We start from the raw sequence: 19,352 nt of genomic DNA on the forward strand, positions 1-19,352 counted from the left end.
CCATTGTATGTCCAATATAAAGTCCCTTTTCTAACTAAACTGGTCTAAGATATTCATCTCCTTTCCAAAAACAGCACCTTCATTATTTATCCATACATCCATGTGCTAATTTGATGTAGTCAGACCTTTTTGTAACATTTAAGCATGGCTCTTTAGGCACTGCTGTTAAAAATGTTAAATGTTTAGTTTAAGTTTATTGGTGTGCAGAAGACATACTCCGATCATGTGCCCAAGAAAATGTATCTGGTAAGATACTGTAACCCTGTAAAGTTGATATAGCCTATAATTATATGTAATTAATATGTCTAATCTAAAGCACATTTTATAATTCCTACTAGAAACAAAACATTGTGTCTATTCAAAAGTACTTTAATATCTAATAATATAAACATATTTTGGAAATCAGTTAAATTTCCATCTCAACCATTACTTTCTCCGGCTTTAAAACATGAAAAAAATGAATGCATTACTTATGAAATTGATCAAATGATAACCCTGACTGAAAGCAGCTCAGGTTCACCTTAGAAGATTGTATCATCATCCCATGTTTAGGATCATAGCACATTCTAACAGTCATATAATAGCTGACATCACTTTTTTATTTGCAAACCTGATATATTAAAATACTAAACTATGGGTTAGAATGCATAAAAAACTAATTTTAATTCTTCTGGAGAGGAGACAAATGCAAAGACGTTTCCTTATCTTTCTTTCCAGCTTCAAATAGATAGAAACATGCATTAATATTTTATGATAATAACAATCGAAGGATAACCCTTCCACTTTTACTCTACTTTAAAGTTAATATCTAATTTTTATCTCATGTCTTTACTTACTTATGCTATATTTAAGTTTCTCAAATGCTGTTTTTGTTTCTGTTATCAGATTGTGCTGTTGACCCATATTGTTTGCATTTCTTATTTATGGCACATATTAATATTTATATGACTGCTGACATCACTTGCAGCTATGCAATGCTACAAATATTTAATAATAGAACAAACCAAATTGTTGGTTACTATGAAAGAATGTTAAACTTTAATTTGTCTTGAGAGGAAAGCTTTCATTTAATTCATGCAATCAAGTAAATCTGTATTTGTTAGTATCTTCATTATTATAGAGGTAAAAGGATGTATCATGCATGTGAACCCAGTTCTGAATCTGGATGTACTTTTATTTTATGTGCAGTTTCCTAATGCTTTTAGCTTATTTCCCTTATGATTAGACAACAGTATAAACATATTTAAGCCTTGTTTCGATGGCTTCCCTTTCATAATGTTGAGAAGTTTAATGTTTAATATTTTATTACCTTGTTTTGCAAGTCAACCTTTAATCTCTTAAGAAAATCATGCCACTGTTGTGAAATTACTTCTGTAGGAACAACAAAAGAGATCCCGTTATAAAACTTTAAAACTCCAAGTCATTCTCAAGCAGCCAAGTTGCAAGTACAGACTAATTTAAAAAAATGAAAATGTTATTGAAAAGTCACATTACAGATTAATTACACACAGATGGTTGTGTAAAAAAACAAACCTTTTATTTCATTTAATTATGATGATTTTCCAATTATGGTTAATAAAAACATGACATTTAAGATCAGAATATTACACCAGACCAATAAAAACAAAAAACAGAAATGGCTATTCAGAAATGTAGCCTTAATGACAAGTATGCGCTTATATGTTTTCAATTTTCAAAAAGTACTTGTAATCTGGAAAAATTAGCTTAATCGGAATTTATTGGATATGGCTGTATGTGTAACTTAGTGGACTAAAGTCAACATTTTGGTCTGGTAAGATGACTGAACAACAAAGAAATGTAAATGTTCATTAAATTTTATAACTGTAGTGGTGAATAATTCACAGTTTCAACACAGAGCCCATAAATACTGATTATAATCAAACACAACACAGAGAGTCAAATTAAGTTATTAGACATTGTCCAAGTGATGCTATAAAATAAATGATATTTAGCATTGTGGTTTTGCGTTTTAATGAAACTTTGTTAACTTTATTTATTGCATTTCTATTTCATTAATAAGTAACAGTTTAATAAATGTCCTTTGAACACACACACACACACACGCACACACACCTACACAGGTATATATATGTATACAAGGCCACTAAAGTATTAAGACTAAAATTATGTCTTTAAATCAAGTAGTGACATTATGTGTAACAGTTGCTTAATAAAAAACAAAGGTAACACTTTATTTGAAGGGGGTGAATAAGACTGTCATGACACTGTCATAAACATGACATAACACCTGTCATGAACATGAATAAGTCTTTATGAATATTTATGACTGTTGTCATAAAGCGTCATTCGGTAAATTATGACACTTTTAATACAAAGTTGACATTATTCAAAATGCCTTTGTTATGACAACTTGACATTAACCAGGAAATCATTACTGTTTAAACTTTACCTTTAATAACATAAAGTTACCTCATTTTTAAAGTGCAATCAGTAATACTTTTATAAAAAATGTATATCAGTAATGATTTCTTGGTTAATGTCAAGTTGTCATAACAAAGACATTTTGAATAATGTCAACTTTGTATTAAAAGTGTCATAATTTACTGAATGACGCTTTATGACAACAGTCATAAATATTCATGAAGGCTTATTCATGTTCATGACAGGTGTTATGTCATGTTTATGACAGTGTCCTGACAGTCTTATTCATCCCCTTCAAATAAAGTGTTACCAAAACAAACATTAAGGAATCTCCCCTGACACATAAATGTTCCTGCAGTTTCCTGGTAGTCTAATTTATATTCTAAGCTGAGATGTTCATAGCACATTGAATCACCTGTAAATACTGACAATTGAAGCACTCTCTTAATGGGAACGCAGGTTATTAAACATAATCAAAATGTTTATGAGTATGCATGCATACTTGGTGTTATAAGCATGACCTAAAACTGAAAAAAAAAGAAAAAAAAAACTGGTGGTTTATGCAAAGGTTTATTTGACACTTACATGAGAAAAAGTAAGAAAGGCTTCAACATGACTGTAGGTTAAGGTACTTTCCATGTTACTGATTCAGACATTTTTTTTTCATTCTGAGTCAAAGGGTTCTTTTTCTGTTTTTTGTTTTTTTTGTTTTTGTTTTTTGTTTGTTTGTTTGTTTGAAGCAATAACAAACATGAAGGAATAACATGAAGTGTAAATAATCATAATGGATAAAATTACTCATGTTCTCTTGAAATGCACCAGTTAGGCCATGGGTGTTCATCTCGTGTCTTCAAGTGTCCTGCCAGTTTTACATTCGTTTCCACTGAGTGATACAGCGCTTGTTGGTGTGGTTCAGTGCACTACTTTATGGTCCAGTGAGTTCAGAAGAGAGCTTCCACTAGGGGTGTGCCTGTTTGCATAAGAAGCTCAGTTTTCATCTACCATGATTCAAAATCGATATAAAATATCCTAAAATCGATTTTTAAAAATGAAACAAATCCACTTGTTGTCGGCCTCCTATAATTATGCGGAACATCCTAACATCACCATGCAGCTGGTTTTGGAACGTACTCGTGCGCAGAGAGCGCAATAACCAAACCACAAAAATGAAAGAGAGAGGTTCGACCTGCCCCTTTTTTGTTGAAGGCAAACATTTGGATTTGCTTAGTTTTTTTTTAATTCAGTCCCGAGAAGACCAAGCTTGACATAAATTTCACCTCACGCAAAATAAATACTAAACACTTTGGAAAAACCGCAGAGACAAGCAATCGCTGAGACGAGGTACTCAACCAGTTGGACCCTCAGTGCCGGCGCGGTTAAATCCAAACGCCCAGTGTTGAGTCATACCAGTGTGACAACAAACTTGACGCGCTTGTTCTTGTCAAACAGTGATGTTTTTATCTGTCCCCAATCTAAGAATTGTGTTGCGCTTCCCCAGTAGCTGCACCCTAACTGTACTATACCATTATTCTATGAACCTACAACTGAAGGAGGACCAGGGACGGTGGGGTACAGATTGGTTGTATCGACTGGTTTTATCATGGAAATGGACAAAATAGCATTTCAAACTGGTGGGTGGAAATGCCCTCATGAATTGAACCATAAAGTAGCATATTAAACCAATCTGACCAGTGCCATCACGCTCAGTGGTAACGAGGCATTAGATGTGTCCGTACTAAAACACGACTGATTCAAATGCTCTAACTTCTTCCTCAAAGTTTTGCAGAGGCCTGGTGTTGAACCATCATTTGATTTAGCTGTGTTGAACCATAGAAAGAGCTAAAATATAAATGACACAGGGCCTTTGTATCATGCGTCTGCTTTTTTTTTCCTAGATGAAGATTATTTTCTTTCAGAGTTTAAATGGAAGAGAAAGGGTCAAGATTTCAAAATCCATTATTTCGGTGATAAGATACTGAATCATTGTGTTCTTATAAAGTTGTTTTATGTCGCACTGATAGTCTCAATGTTTTCCCTGCTTTTATTAGCAGCATTTTCGTAGGTTACACTAACCAGTACACTGGTTAGGTTTTTCTGGGTTTGACATAGATTATGGGTTTCCGAACCTCTTTTTCCAATTTTTCTTTCCTAAAGAGTATGTCGTATGAAAGAGAAAATATGTGCTGTAGGTTCTTTCATAAAACAATTAAAGCACTACATGCTCAATGATACTTATTCATCTGATTTTTAATTAGCTCAAATAAAGTTCCCCAAAGTACATGCTGTTAGTTGCAGAACCGAAAAATTCTTTGGAGTTTCTACGAATGCAGTTATTTTTTGTGTCTGACCTTTCAGTATTTGATCTCCAATCAGAACAAAAATTAGTCATTTGTCTGTGTCTGTGTACATTTCTGTAACAAATGACATTTCAAAGAAGTGACGATGTTCTAAGGAAAATCTGATGTGTTTTGCTTCTAAAATATAAGTACAAATGTTTCTACTGCATAGCAAGCTATGTCTCATTTTCTCATAATTATTTTCACCATATATGTTTTTTACTTGTTTCCAGAGGTCGATAGCGTACCCAAATGAAGGAAACATTAATGTAAATACAGAACATAGTTACAAAAAGATAAACGCATGAGAAATACCTTTTCAAAATATGTTTTTGTCAATATAAAACTTATGAAACTAACACTTATAGTAAGTAGGTAATGACAGGGTAAAGTAAAGTACTTCCAGAGACAAATCTAGTGTTTACTGGGTCTTCCTGACCTTCAAATGGCACAACAGCAGATGGCTTTTGAACAACAAAGCTGGTGTAAAAATGAGAAGTCTCACTTCAACATATCCTGTAGGTGTGTTTGAGTCTGGTGTATCTTTGGTTAAATCATGTTTGTTTTGTCATTCAGTGAAGTTACTGGGTAGAGTACTCAGACATTTTACTCAAGTAAGAGTACCAATACTTAATTATATTACTCAAGTAAAAACTAATAGTGTAGATTTTCCCCCCCCCTAAAAAGTTTCTGAATAAATGCGTCATCATGTTCTTTTTATTGTTTCACCTTGTTGTTCAGCACCAGTCCTAATACTGTGGTCTTAAATGTGCTGATGAATAATTTTAACATTTGCAGAATGTGTGGTGTGAGAAATGAGTTGTGCAATTGTTGAATTTTAATATGTAGATCTCATGTAGGTCAATTGTAATACTTTAGTCTTTAGTTTTATCTTGTCACTGCATGCATAGACAAATATGTATTCATTTAAATAGTTGTTTGAAAGAAATCATAAAAGTGGATTTATTTGGCCCAAACGTCTTACAACAGCTGTAATGCAATTTTGTAAATGTAATAGAATAAAGAATAAGTATATCTAATTTCCAACAGTTTTATGCTTTTATCATCAATGTGAGGAACCACTGTTTTCACTGAGACTCTGTAGCTGTATTATTTCTCCTCGTAGAGTGTTTCAGTAAAAACAATTTTGATTTTGTAACATTTAATGCTCATAACAATGTTTTTGATAACTTGTACTAAACATATATTTTAAATAAAGTTGCGTAAAAATATTTTTAAAACTTCTTTTGGAAATGCTGTGATGCTTTTGTGTTTTTAATGATTCTGGTGTTTGAGTGTCAATACTAACTTTATTTATTTATTTATTTATTTACAATAAAATGCCTCACAAAAGATAATAAAGTGTGGTTAGACTCATTTTTGTGAACATGTCTTTGTCAAGAAGTGAATCAGAAATTCTCATTAAAGATATGAAATGGGAACTTCGAACAGTTTAGAACATGTTTCCGGTTGTTGAATCTTGAAGCCAGGTGTCACTGTTGACGACGCGGCCGGCTGACAACAGGGAAGAACATTATGATCCTGTTCATTACAAAGGTGACATAACGCATGTCAACCTGATTCTGCAAACCCGCAGGGATGTTGTCAACTAGCTGAGTAATCCTCTGACCATCTGGTTAACAGAAGAAAGCAGCTTTCACACTCACTTGTTCTAGAACATTTTATTTAAAAGAAAAAAAAAAGGAGAGAAAATAAATAGCACAGAGACAGAACCGCCATGGCCCTGTGATCTAGAAAAAAAAAAAACAACCACAACCTCTCCACTCATCATCACCTCTTTGCAGCTATTAAAAATAGACGCACGCTTAATTAGAAGCGAAATTCTGAAGACAGTGAACTGCTGTGTTGAGCTGAGGCAAATGAGTTCTGCCCTAACTCTTGACCTGCTCTGCCCCAGTAGCTTTGTTGGCACCTCCCTCGGTCTTACTATTTAAGAGGAGGTCAAATAAACTTTTGTGACCTGAGTCAAACTGTCACGCATGGTTAGATTTCAAAAGAAACACATGGCTTGAGATGTTGCTTTTCCTTCCTGGAGCACTGAGAGGATCTTGTTTCTGATCTAGCGAAGACCACAAGCAAGGAAGGACACAGGCAAAGTAAATTATGACCGATTAAATCAGCGTCTTTTTTTTATTTACACACAACATACAACTATAAACCCTGTTTGTGGCTTCTTGGACCCTACTTTTCTGCGTATATGTTTGCAGATCTTCATAAATAAGCAATGTCACTTTAATGAAATTATAATTGCTTGACACATTTCCCAATTATTGTACAAGGTCCTGAAATCCAACAGGCGGTTTGCAAGCGTACGTGTGTCTGAATGAGTGCCTTGCTGTAACCAGAAGCACGCGGGTAAGTTCATTCAGGGATAGAGGCTGTGCACAGTCATCAGGAAGTGAAACAGAACAGAATGTGCTGTACTAATCTGATTGAAAAACACTGCCCTGAGTGGATGTATGAAAAAAAAAAGATGTTTTATTTAAACAGCTACAAGGAGACCCCATGGCAGCGGGAGGATCTGTGCTAAAAAAAACAAATTGAGTCTTAACTCCTCATTTTTTGGGTGATATGAAAGCTAAAAAGGGTGGACAGAATGTTTGAGGAGCAGCACGCTCTGACTGAAATAAAGCTGAGCAGCATAATGCTCTTTGTTTGTGTTCCAGGCGTCCATGTTACGTAGATGGGAGTAATCTCCCAAGCAATTCCTTTTATCCCTGAACTTTTGCCCCCACAAAAGAGAGCTTGCTATGGCTGTCTTCCAAGAATCCAAAATAGATAACTGAGAAAATGCTGAAAACAAATTAAAGGGGGCGGGGGATACATTTTTCATCTCAACTTAAAGCTAATATAGCCGGGGGGGTTTTTTTTATAGGTTTGCTTTCATTCTGTTTTCTCAGACTTTGCAACAGAAGATATTTTAAGATTTCTGACGGGTTTAGTTTTTATGACAGCAATACTGTACCATTTTTCTCTATAAAACAATATTTCTTTCAGAAAATTGCAAAATTCTTCAAATTATTTAATGCCTGAAGATGACACCCAGCATTTGAGTTTAAAACTGTGCTTCACAGAAGTTTGCAAATCAGTTAATAGCTGTTTAACATTTTGTCACATCATAAGAACAAACTTTATTTAATTTGGATTGTTTGACACACACCCAAAAATTTCCAAGTAAAAGTGGAATGGAAGGAAAACATGCATATGGTTGATTTAATTATTTATTTATTTATTTATTTATTTATTTAGTTAGTTAGTTAGTTAGTTAGTTAGTTAGTTAGTTAGTTAGTTAGTTAGTTAGTTAGTTAGTTAGTTAGTTAAAGTGTGCCTTTTGTATTCAGCCCCATGTATCTTGATACCACCAAACAACATGAACAATTGCAGGCCTCAGAAGTTTTGTTGGAAAACATTAGTGAACAAAATATGTGCCGCGTTTTAAAGACCAAGGAACGGAGCAGACAGGTGAGAGGTAAAGTTATGGAGATGTTAACGCCAGCTTAGGTAGGTAAAGAGCTTTAAACATCTCACCCAGCAGCACAGTTTATAATCCATCATCCAAAAAGTGGAGGGTGGCAGAACTGCAAACCTACAAAGACACGGCTGGGCAAGAAGAGCATTAATCAGAGAAGCAGCCTAGAGGCCATTGGTAATGAATAAACAAATCTGTCAATAGGACAACTATTAGTCATGCACTTTGCAGGAGTGTGGCAGGAACAATCAATTGTTGAGTGGCACTCATACGACGTACAGTTTGATGTTTGCCACAAGCCATCTAGGGAATACAACAAAGGTGCTCCAGACAAATGAGAACAAGTTTAATTATCTGACATACCCCACATCAACCTGAACACACTATCTACATGGTGGAACATGGTAGTGGCACCATCATCCTATGGGGACGGTCTTATTCAGCAGGAACGGTGAAGCTATTCAGAGAGAAATCAAGCAAATGAATTAGGTAGATGTGCAAAGCTGATAGAAACATACCCAAAAGACCTGCAGATATAATTGCAGTTATAATTGCATCTGTAATTTACAACACAAATGATGACTCAGGGTGGCTAAATATAAATGCACACCACTCTTTTAGGATTCTTATTTTAGACAGGCCTGTGACATCAAACTCGACAAGACTGCACCAGGGCTCCTGGTTGTACCACGAAAAAATGTGTAAAAAAGCTATGAATACTTTTGCAAGAAATGTTTATAAATGATCTTCATACGTCATCTTCATTAAATGGTGTTTTACATTTTCCTATTGGAGGGAAAGTCTTTCATTTGTTGCCAAATAAATGAATTTGAATGTGTGTACATAAAGCTTAGGAAAAAAAAACATATGATATGTTTGAATATGCCTAGATATTTTATAAAGAGAGATGATTTATTTCAACCTCCATTTAGAAAATCAGAAAGCAAGAAAAAAAAAAACATGCTGTTCTACTTGGAGTCCAGGACAGCCTGATCCCGTTTTAGCGCCTCACATTTCCTGATGTCACACAAATTGCCTGTACTTTTTGATTAAGTGCTGTAAGGATCCATGGTGCAGCTGCAGTATAAGCTTCACACGGCAGTACAGTTAGGGTATATCAAGATTTCTATCTGTATTTAGCCTGCTGAGATGTTCATGCTATGGACTATTTGATAGGAGCGTCTGTCAGCTTAATACAATTTACTGGAAACCTCCAAGAAATACAGCTATATATAGCTTTGTAGACGTGTAAACTGAAAACTGACTGTATGTCCTCATGCTCAGTTCATAACACATGACACATTTCCTTATTTGGAGTAATAACAAGACTTTATGGTCATTTCCTCATCTTCTCACTATGGCTGCTAATATAAAACGTAGCTTACAGTGTGTCAGAACTTTAGTTAGAAGGAAGTTGCTTGATAAATAACTTAAACAACGATTTGTCCCAATTTATCAAGTAGAAAAATCATCAGATGTTTGGTTTCGAGTAAATAGCAGCTTTACTCAGGTTTCCTCTATCACGAAGACGCTGAACCCATCTTTCTTCGCCTTGTGTTTTACTTTTCCATGTGAGGAATGAGGTGACACCGTAGATCTAACGCTGCAGATCTGCAAAAACGTCGGTTGCTCTCTCCTTCCACTGTGTCACACTTTTTCATGAATGTGCCTTTGAACAGGAAGTGTGAAAACCGTTTCTGCCCGCCCACCTGCACCCTTCCAAGGGGTCGTTGGTTGTGTTTTGTCCTGTTGAGCAATAACGCAGTATTACCGATGTTCTTATGTAATCACTAAAACCCTGGCAGATGTTTTCCGTGTTATATCATTTTAGGGTCAACTTGACTGTCAGGAGTTTAACCCGTGAGTTTAAAAGCCTAACAATATTAACAGATCAAACCATTAAGATTGTGGTATCTAGAAACCGGTCCTTCCTACTGATAAGTCTTTGATGTATTTAAACTACAGGCAGAAGCACGTTGTAAAACAATGACTTTTAGCTACAAGCAAAAAATAGTCATGTATTTCAAATAGTTATAAGGTCCAACTGATTTAAAAAGCCTACACACCCCTGTTAATGTACTATTTTCTGTGGTGGAAAAACAAATAAAAACCAAGGTAGATTGTTTCAGAACTCTTTTTACCTGGCCTGTTCTACTGAAAAACAAGCTGCAAACAAGTGCTTGCATGAGTGTGCATGCCCTTACCCTAACTATGATGCAGTATATGTACACAGTCATATTAAAATATGTATTCTGCTCAATTTCATTTGTCAGAGAAGTACATAATTTTAATTAAACCAAGATTGTACTAAAAAATAATATTTTATTCATTTGATGTAATATTCAAACCTAAATGTGTGTTTTTATAAGGTTTAGTACTTTAAGTTTTGTACAGTTTTATTTATTTTAATGCCCATAAACACACCATGCCTAATAGAGGCAGGATATTGCAGTAAATGCATAAATCACTCATATTGAAAGCAATGGTCTAACATAAAAACAGTTTAAACAGACTGCAAGGCAGAGAAAAATTAAGTACCAAGAAGGAGAGTCTGAGTTATTATATTTCCCTACACAGCGATGGGTATATAATTTGACTTACAAGGAATTTGCGTTATGCCAAAATTAGATACTCTAAGGCATAGGTTATCACCACAAGTGGAGAGTTGCTACACGGGACCTTTAAAATAAATCCGTAGTGAGTCAAAACAGTGACCTAAGTTCACAAGACTCAAATACTTACCAAGGACATTTTAGAAAGCAGAGCCTGACTGGGTTTCAAGTCAGGTGGCTGGGCAGGCACCTGTCCTGAGGTTGAACAAGACCTTAAGTTCAGTTTCATTTGAAGACCCACTTTCAGGCAAACCCACTGCAATTACTACACACTTGTAAGAGTTGGAAAATTTGCTTACACCTCGGGCATGTTGTTGATTCGTCCGGTATGTGGGGCACACATGTGATGGTAGCCTGATATTGGAACCAATGAAGTTGGGGCGTCCATGCATGTCACCCTGCACTATGTTAAAGAGTAAGTTCAGCTTGCCAGACCATTGCACAATATGACCACCCAGCTTCTCGTCTCCCAAAAATGGCACCACCATCAGTCTCCGTCAAGTGCTGGTAATCCTATCAAATATCTCAACAGGAGATCTTTTCCTGCACGATCACCTTCGCTCACTGGTCTGGGGAACTGTCGGATACTTCTCCTGCTGGCTGTTGATGTATTTTTGACAACATGGTGCCAGATGACACAATATGTGACTGCCCTCACTTACAAGTCCTTATGCCACAACTCAGGTCCGTTAGTGTTAATTATGGATATAACACCTCCTTGCAAACTGGAGCAATCATCCAGCAATCACTTGTCAACATGTTTACCATATTATGTTAAAATTGGACCATTTGTTCAGGTAGCTTAACTTTTTTTTTTTTTTGGTTAGTAAAAGTGATATGGCTCTCTGCCCAGGGCTGCACAAAAAGCTGCCACCTGAGCTGAACAAGTTCTCTATTCCTTCTTAATTTGTTGGGTTATGGGAATGGGCGCCTCCCTGTGGTGTGCACACTCTATGAAAATGATGGCATGCAGTGAGTACTGCCAACTAATAAAGTGGAAGTTTATGGTTTGAGGCTTATAAATTGGGCTGAAGTAAAAGGACAAGTTGTTATTTTTCAGGAATACAGCCAACACTTTATTATCTCTAATTTAAAGAAGTACATAAGACAGCTGCAGAAAACTCAGATGTAAGTTACATAAATCTACACACAAATTGAGATTTAAAAAAAAAAAAACTTTTGATTTGTGATCAAAAGGAGCTTTCTTGGCTTTAGGATTACCTTATTTAATGATAGCATAAAAAGGGCACAATATCAGCTTATTAAACATTTACTGGATTATTCATCAGATGCTTTAAAACAGTTTATGGTTTGCAAAAACTCTGTTTGAGAAAAGGAAATTGGTGGTGTTCTCAAACATGTTGAATTTAATGAAGACATTTAGCCAACAGCTGTGGTTATAACTCTGACAGTTATATAGTTTTATATAGTTGGGTATATTTATTTTATTTGTTTTCTCTTTGTGTCTCTAGCTTGCAATTTTGCTCTTCATGGGGAGAAATTTGTTAAGTAACACACTGCAGTACAGTCTGACTTTACTGTGCTTTCAAATGTCAGTTTGACACTAAAGAAAAAGAGATGAGTTAAGCAGGAAAGGCAGATCTCATTTTTACAAGACACAATGTACTGCCAAATGTGCTAGAGAAGAAAATTTTCACAAGGTGTTCTCGTGACAGTTTCTCATAAAGCATTGCTTTCAAACACACAAAATGTTACAAAGCCCTAATTTAGAAAGTTCTTTAACTCATTTACAGTGAGCCAACCTTTAGCTGTTGATTACTATCTTTAATTTAGTCATGCACTTTAAAGGATAAATCAAATCTTAGCAGTGGAGTCTTATCTTTCTAACAGGAAACTTTTTGGTAAAAAATAAAATAAAATAAAGAAAATAAAGGAAGAAAAATCAATAAAAGATAGCAAAAGCACCTTTTTCTTGTTCTTGTTCTTATTTTTTTATTCTTTTTTTGTAACCTGCAAACATAACTTCTTCATGTGTTTTTTATTTTATTTTTATTTATTTTTTTTTTATTTTTTATTTTTAAAAACGGCTTCTTTTTTTACCCATTCCTTGAAGGATAGATTTGTGGAGCACACAACTAATAATTGTCCTCTTAACAGATTTTCCCACCAAAGGTGGAGATCTCTTCAGCTCCAGACTTAGCATGTTTCTCTTGACTTCTCTGAATATCTTCTCCTTAGGTGGCTTTTACTTTATCTGGGCATCATTCACCAATTAGTGGAGTTCTTCTGGCAGATGGTTGCACTATATTTTATTTGTAATAGTAAAGGGAGTTGAATATTAATGCAGACTATACTTCTCACATTTTCATTTGTAACATTTTAGGAGAATTACCTATTTTATGTGATACGTTGTCTTGCTCTATTGCATTAAATCACAATAAAATATATTTATTTTATTATATGAAAAGAATCAAGGGATGTGAAGCCGTTTTGAAAGGCACTGTGTTTGAACGTATGGATTGTTCACAGTCGAACGGTAGGTGGCAGTATACTTATTTGCTGTACATTCACCAATCACTCAGAGAAGAAGCGGAGTTGGCTTCTCTGCGGCGCTGCTCCTGCTAACAGGCTAATAGTAGCCTCTTGTTGTAAAGGGGTGGTGATAAATCCGCATTTAATATTTTCTGACCTTTTAGTTGAATAAAAAGGTAAGTTTATTATTCTCCCAACATCCGCATCTTCTTGCTTATCTCCACAATGTTTCATAGAACATTGTTTGGACCCCTCAATGGGTTATGGTAATTATATTCGTCTCACTGTGACAAATGCTAATGTGGAGTTAGCTCTTAGCATAGCGTTGAAATAGTGGGATTTGGAAATTCCTATGTGGGTGTTTTGATTATTTGAATTTAAAAAGCATTGTTATTTTAAAAGAGCGTTTAAACTTAGTATTTTAAATCTCATAGTTTGGTTCTGAGGGTTTATAAACGCACACGCTCATCAGTAAGGCGAGTTGCTTCATTCATTCTGCTTGCACTTGTGCAGCTAACATTATCGTCGATAAAGATTTTGGTTTGGATATTCTAGCTGAATGAATTGATTGTTTGAAAACCCAAGCCTGCATTAGCTAACCATCCGAAGGAAAGGATATAAAATATTTATTTATGGACAACAATTAAAGACCTCGAAGACATGCTAAATGTCTATTTGAGTAACATAAACCCCTCCAATTCAATGTATTATCAATAAAGGTCAAAATAAAATGTTGCATCATTTGTAAAATAAGGGACAAAACACTGTTTACTACCACAGACCTTTCGATGAATTTTTAAAAAATTAGATTAAGTGTAAGTAAAAATGAACTGGTCCAGTAAAATCACTTATTTTTCTATAATAAAAAGTCCCAAATATGGAATGCAGTTTTCTAAGTGGAGAAATAACCTAAAGAAGATTTTTGTTTGCTTTTGTTATTATATTATGATGCTTAGATAAGGTTAAAGGAACAAAGTTATCCCCTCCACTATCATGTTCTCTGAATGTGTTTTATGTTTTAATTTTATCTCCAGCAATTGAAGCAAATGTAGTTGAATAAACCTCAAGTGTAAGATTAACAATTTATTTCTTCTTTCAGAATCATCTCATTATAGGGCACTAACAAGCTGAGTGTTGACATGGGAGGTATGATGTTTATTTGTTTTCATTTTTCATATTTCAAAATAATCTTTTTTTTTCCTGGAAAATAAAAATCTTTGGCGTGTTATCTTTAAATTTAAGCAGTCTTGCTGTTAACAGGGTATCATTTTAATATAACCCACCTTTTTCAACTGTTTGTTTTAATGTGGAAAATTATAAAAATAGTTTTGGCAGAATTTCTATCTCATGTAAGTTGGTTTGTATTGCAAGGAAGAAAAAATAATCATTGAAATTGTAACAAAATTTGTGAAACTTCTGCTATAATGTCAATAATATGTTTTCAGAATAGATAAAGGCATTTTTTTTGTTTTATCTCCGTTGTGATCTAGCATTGTGATTTTACTTTTGCGTCTTACTTTTGAGACGTTTCGTGCTTGAATGTGACACACCCACACTAAACCTAGTTACTAATTATACATCTGCCTTTTGACATCAAATAATAAAACACTCCTGTTTCAGTATTTGAATTCTTCAAATGGAACAAACAGACTTTGTTAAATTATATTTTCTCTGTTTCTTTCAGATCCTGCTTTTCATCGAGACTGTCCTCTTGACTGCAAGGTTTATGTGGGAAACCTAGGAAACAATGGGAATAAGACAGAATTAGAACGAGCTTTTGGGTATTACGGCCCTTTAAGAAGTGTTTGGGTGGCCAGGAATCCTCCAGGTTTTGCTTTTGTAGAGTTTGAAGATCCTAGAGATGCATCTGATGCTGTAAGAGAACTGGATGGCAGGTAATGTCCAGTGTTGTGAATGCTAACCCCTGTGGGGAAAACATGAAGCCAAAAGTGTTAGTCAAACACCAACAATTTTCTAACCTGGTTTGAATATTGAACCCTTACCCCTAACTCCATTTCTATCCATGAATTATGCAAACAGGAAATGTATCTACCATGATTATGGCAAGACAAATATTGCCAAACATAATTTTTAACCAATATAATTTCCAGTCAAGAATCTCCTGGATTTAAATGGATAAAGAAATGTGTGTGTAACTCATTCTGTGTAGAACCATGTGTGGCTGCCGTGTGCGTGTTGAGCTGTCGACCGGGGAGAAGCGCTCGAGGAGCCGCGGCCCCCCTCCTTCGTGGAGCAGACGTCCGCGAGATGATTTTAGGCGACGTAGTCCTCCAGTCAGACGCAGGTATGCATTTTAATTTAAACCTTTTTTTTTTTTTCTTTTCACTTGCACATCTTAAACATAAACTTGGCTCACCTCAATTCCTTTGGCAGAACCAGTTTAAAACTCATAAATCTTTGTTTTGGAAACAGTTATCCCATAAAACGTGGCTTACCTGAAGGTTAATTCTTTAAAAAAGGGAGAGAAAAAAAAACAACTTAGTTCTCAAGATCACATTATTAACACAAAACAAGTCCTAGCATTTCTATGAGCATAAAGGCTCTATATGGTAATTTGTATCAAGTCATAAATCTGTGGTCATTTTCACAAGTATTTTTGTTATTTCATTTAAAAGTGTTATAAAACCTACAAAGTGGTTTGAATCCAGATTGGCTCTGAAGAAGAGGGTCTGTTCTGTGTTGTTCACTTCAGCTGTCTAATGCAGGTTGAGCCTCTTTCCTTAGAGGCTGTATGGAAACAGGTCTTTATCTAATATGATTAGATAAAGACCTGTCTGTGTATTCAGTGCCTTGCAAAAGTACTCAAACCTGTTGAACTGTTTTCACATTAATGCAACAGTCCACAGTTGTTGTTTTTTTTTGTTCTTGTTTGGGGGATGTGGGAGGTTGGGTTTTTATTTTTAGGGTATGTAGTGGCTTTCTACAGTTTTGTGGAAATGGCTGCAGATCAGTCAGATTGCAGATGCAGATCTTTTTGTGGAAAGAAATTTCCAAGTCTTCATACCCAATTGAATTTAGGTCTTTGCTTTTGACTCAAATCTAAATTCCTGCCACCACCTTGGTTTTGATGTGTTGGCCTTTCACCACGCTGCAGGTCATAAAGTTCAGTTTTAATATAGTCTGACCAGAGCACCTTCTCCAAAATGGTTGTTATGTCAAACAAGACCATTTGACTCAAACTACAAACTGGATTTGTTATACATTTCTTCCAACAGGTTTAGAAGCGTTTGTCGCTCTGACTACAACTTTGTGCCTCCTGCTTCCAGTCGTATTCAAAACTGAAGAATCTTTTTGGGTGAAAGGTGAAATGTCTCCAGGAAACACCAGAAGTCCCGTTGCTTTTTCTTAAGTACTTAGGATGGTCATGTCATGACTGAGAATCTTCACCAGCAGAGTTAGAGTATGTGAATACTTTTGCAAGGTGCTGTAACTAGATGTGGAAAGGTATTTAACCTTTCCACAGATTAAATACCCGAGGTTGCTCAGTTGCAACCTCCTCTGGTTGCAACAGAGCAACCAGAATATCAGCAGATATTCAGCAGAGCGACCTCTTCTGATTTGGTTACTCAACAGAAACACATTTTGACTTCTCAACACTTTGATCACTCATGTTTTCACTTTTAAATGTTTGGTGATCATGGCCATGGTTACAGATTTATTGTACAGATTCTGAATCGCTTTTGCTCAAAAAATTAAAATTTGAAAGCAATTTTTATGAGTGGACAATTTGCATTGAAGTTCAGTAAGTATTATTTAGGTGTCTGGTAGACCATTTGTACTGTATGGGGTGTTTCATTACTTTATCAAACTTTTTTTTTTTTTTTAATCCATAATTTTAAAATAAGTTTCTAAAGGTGTAATTTATTTTACTTTTTCTGAGTTCAGTTTCCATTTATTAATAAAACTGAACCCCATTGCAGAGTCACCACCACGCTTCTCACCATCTGAGTCAGGCAACTAGTCTTCTTTCAGCATCATGTGACGGCTGACCAGCGAGCCTGGTGTTGTCACATGACCCAGGCGCCACCGCCAGTCATCAGGTCCCACCAACCTTTTGGTTCCTGAGCATGCAGTTCCCAGCATCCTTCTCTACTTCCTCCGACCTTTATCCAATCAACAGTGGTCCACTTCAAATTATCAACCAATCGGCGTCTTTACACTTTCTAGTCTCTACACATCTGCTGTATCAACGGGAACAGCCGTTGGGTTACATCAGTCTCTAATCTTCAACCCCACTCCCCCTCAAAATAAAGCAGGAAAAATCTACAACTACTCCCCGCCCCCTTCCAACCAGCCACCAAGCAACTTCATATCTGCAACATTTGCATCATGTGGCAATTCCTGTCTGCAATTCGACCTCCCTCACCATCAGTCTGGCTTCCTTGCTTCATTTCTATCTTGTCCAAACCCCCCAAAATAGTAAGTTGCTTTTATCCTGCTCTTTATAGTTTTTTTTTGTTTGTTTTTTTTTTCTTATAAATTCTTTTTAATCTAGCTTTTAAAACTGGTTGACAATTATGTTTCATGAGTTGTATTCTGTAGAGGAAACTCGGTGGAAAGCTTAAAGCGCAACTGGCTGGACCAAAAGTCTTCCAACTTTCTCTTGCAAAAATTGCTGGGTTTATATTAAAGGCTCGACATCAAGGCATCTTGGGTTGGATCTGCTGTGCTAAACTCTGAAGTCTTTTACACTTGAGATTTTATTCGTTTCAGCCTCACAACCTTTGCACAGTCATTAATATTACAATCAGGAAGTCCAAACTTCTTTACCAAAAGCAAGCCTTTATTTCGAGCCCTGAATCTGACTCCGTGATTGGTGCTCTTTGAACAAATTGTCAGTTGAATGAGCTGGCCTTGCTGCAGTTCAAGAATGCAGCTTATCTTCTTAACAGATGAAGAGTAACGCGTAATCGCATTTCCATATATACCATGGCTCTCGGGGAGCCATTACCCTCAGGTAATGGCTCCCCGTTTCATGTCATTATTGACATGAAACATAGTTACTTTTCCCTAACTTGGTTTCAATATTTTTAACAATGCACACCTTAGATCACCGAGGAGGAGGAGCCTGAGCCGCAGTCGTAGCAGGTAAGATTAAGAGTCATTGCATTTCAAATTGCTGTACTTATCTGTGGTGAATTACATTTTTATTTTTATTTTTTTTTACTTGACTTCCAGGTCTCTGTCAAGAGACAGACGCAGATATCGGTCTCTGTCCAGAGATAAGAATCGTAAGCGTTCACGATCCTTCTCCCGATCAAGGAGGTAAAGCCCATGTCAAAACATCAAATTTATATTGAACCCAAGCTTCTTTTTATTATTAATGCAAACTGTTAACCGGTTGATTCGTTTTACAGTCGTTCCAGGTCTCACGAAAGGAAGTGAAGATCCTGGATTGCTCTGCAAGATCATACAAAGATTGTGAAGAGGAAAGTTTTTATAGTGCCACTTTTCTTCCTTAGATTTTGTTTGAAACTTTAAAGCACCTTGTGCTGCTTGCCATCGTATGGCTCGTTATATCCGTTAAAAGTACAACAAAGGACGGGATGTTTCTCATTTTGTCAGCTGTCTAGACAATTTTTTTTATTTTTTATTTTTTTAAGGTCTTTTGTTTTTTGGAGGGTATAAATATTCACATGGAAAAATTTGTCTCATCCTGCATGTTTTGAAACTAAATACTGCCTTTAGTTTAGCAGAAGACATTTTTAACTGTTAAAATAAATTCTTGTGACTTTTGTTTTATTCATGGTTGTTTCTACTTTCATGGGGTCACTGTGAGATGCAGGGACTTAACAGATACTGGTGCTGTTATTTGGAGGATGTCCCTTAAACACGGTCTCTAATTCTGTATTTTACCTACTGTATGTTCGTCACAAAAGACGGTATTTACTCTGATTATCTTGACTCTGAACTTCAATTTGTGACAATGCAGTTAAACAACTTGTTCAATAAATGTTTTTTCCAAACTGACAAGTCAGTTTTTATATATATATATAT

The 19,352-nt window shown here is 35.6% G+C and overlaps 1 protein-coding gene across 1 annotated transcript; it reads left to right on the plus strand.

Annotated features, from left to right (window-relative positions):
* Nucleotides 1–13,374: 13,374 nt before the first annotated feature.
* On the plus strand, nt 13,375–19,325 carry srsf3a (serine and arginine rich splicing factor 3a). Its single transcript, XM_007551425.2, has 7 exons — nt 13,375–13,510; nt 14,434–14,480; nt 15,019–15,229; nt 15,505–15,639; nt 18,405–18,443; nt 18,534–18,620; nt 18,713–19,325. Exons 2-7 carry the CDS (start codon nt 14,474–14,476, stop codon nt 18,738–18,740), a joined length of 507 nt encoding a protein of 168 aa, XP_007551487.1. The 5' UTR covers nt 13,375–13,510; nt 14,434–14,473; the 3' UTR covers nt 18,741–19,325.
* The last annotated feature ends 27 nt before the right edge of the window (nt 19,326–19,352 follow it).

The sequence above is a fragment of the Poecilia formosa genome, unplaced genomic scaffold (assembly GCF_000485575.1).
Source record: "Poecilia formosa unplaced genomic scaffold, Poecilia_formosa-5.1.2 Scaffold2, whole genome shotgun sequence".
Classification (NCBI taxonomy): domain Eukaryota; kingdom Metazoa; phylum Chordata; class Actinopteri; order Cyprinodontiformes; family Poeciliidae; genus Poecilia; species Poecilia formosa.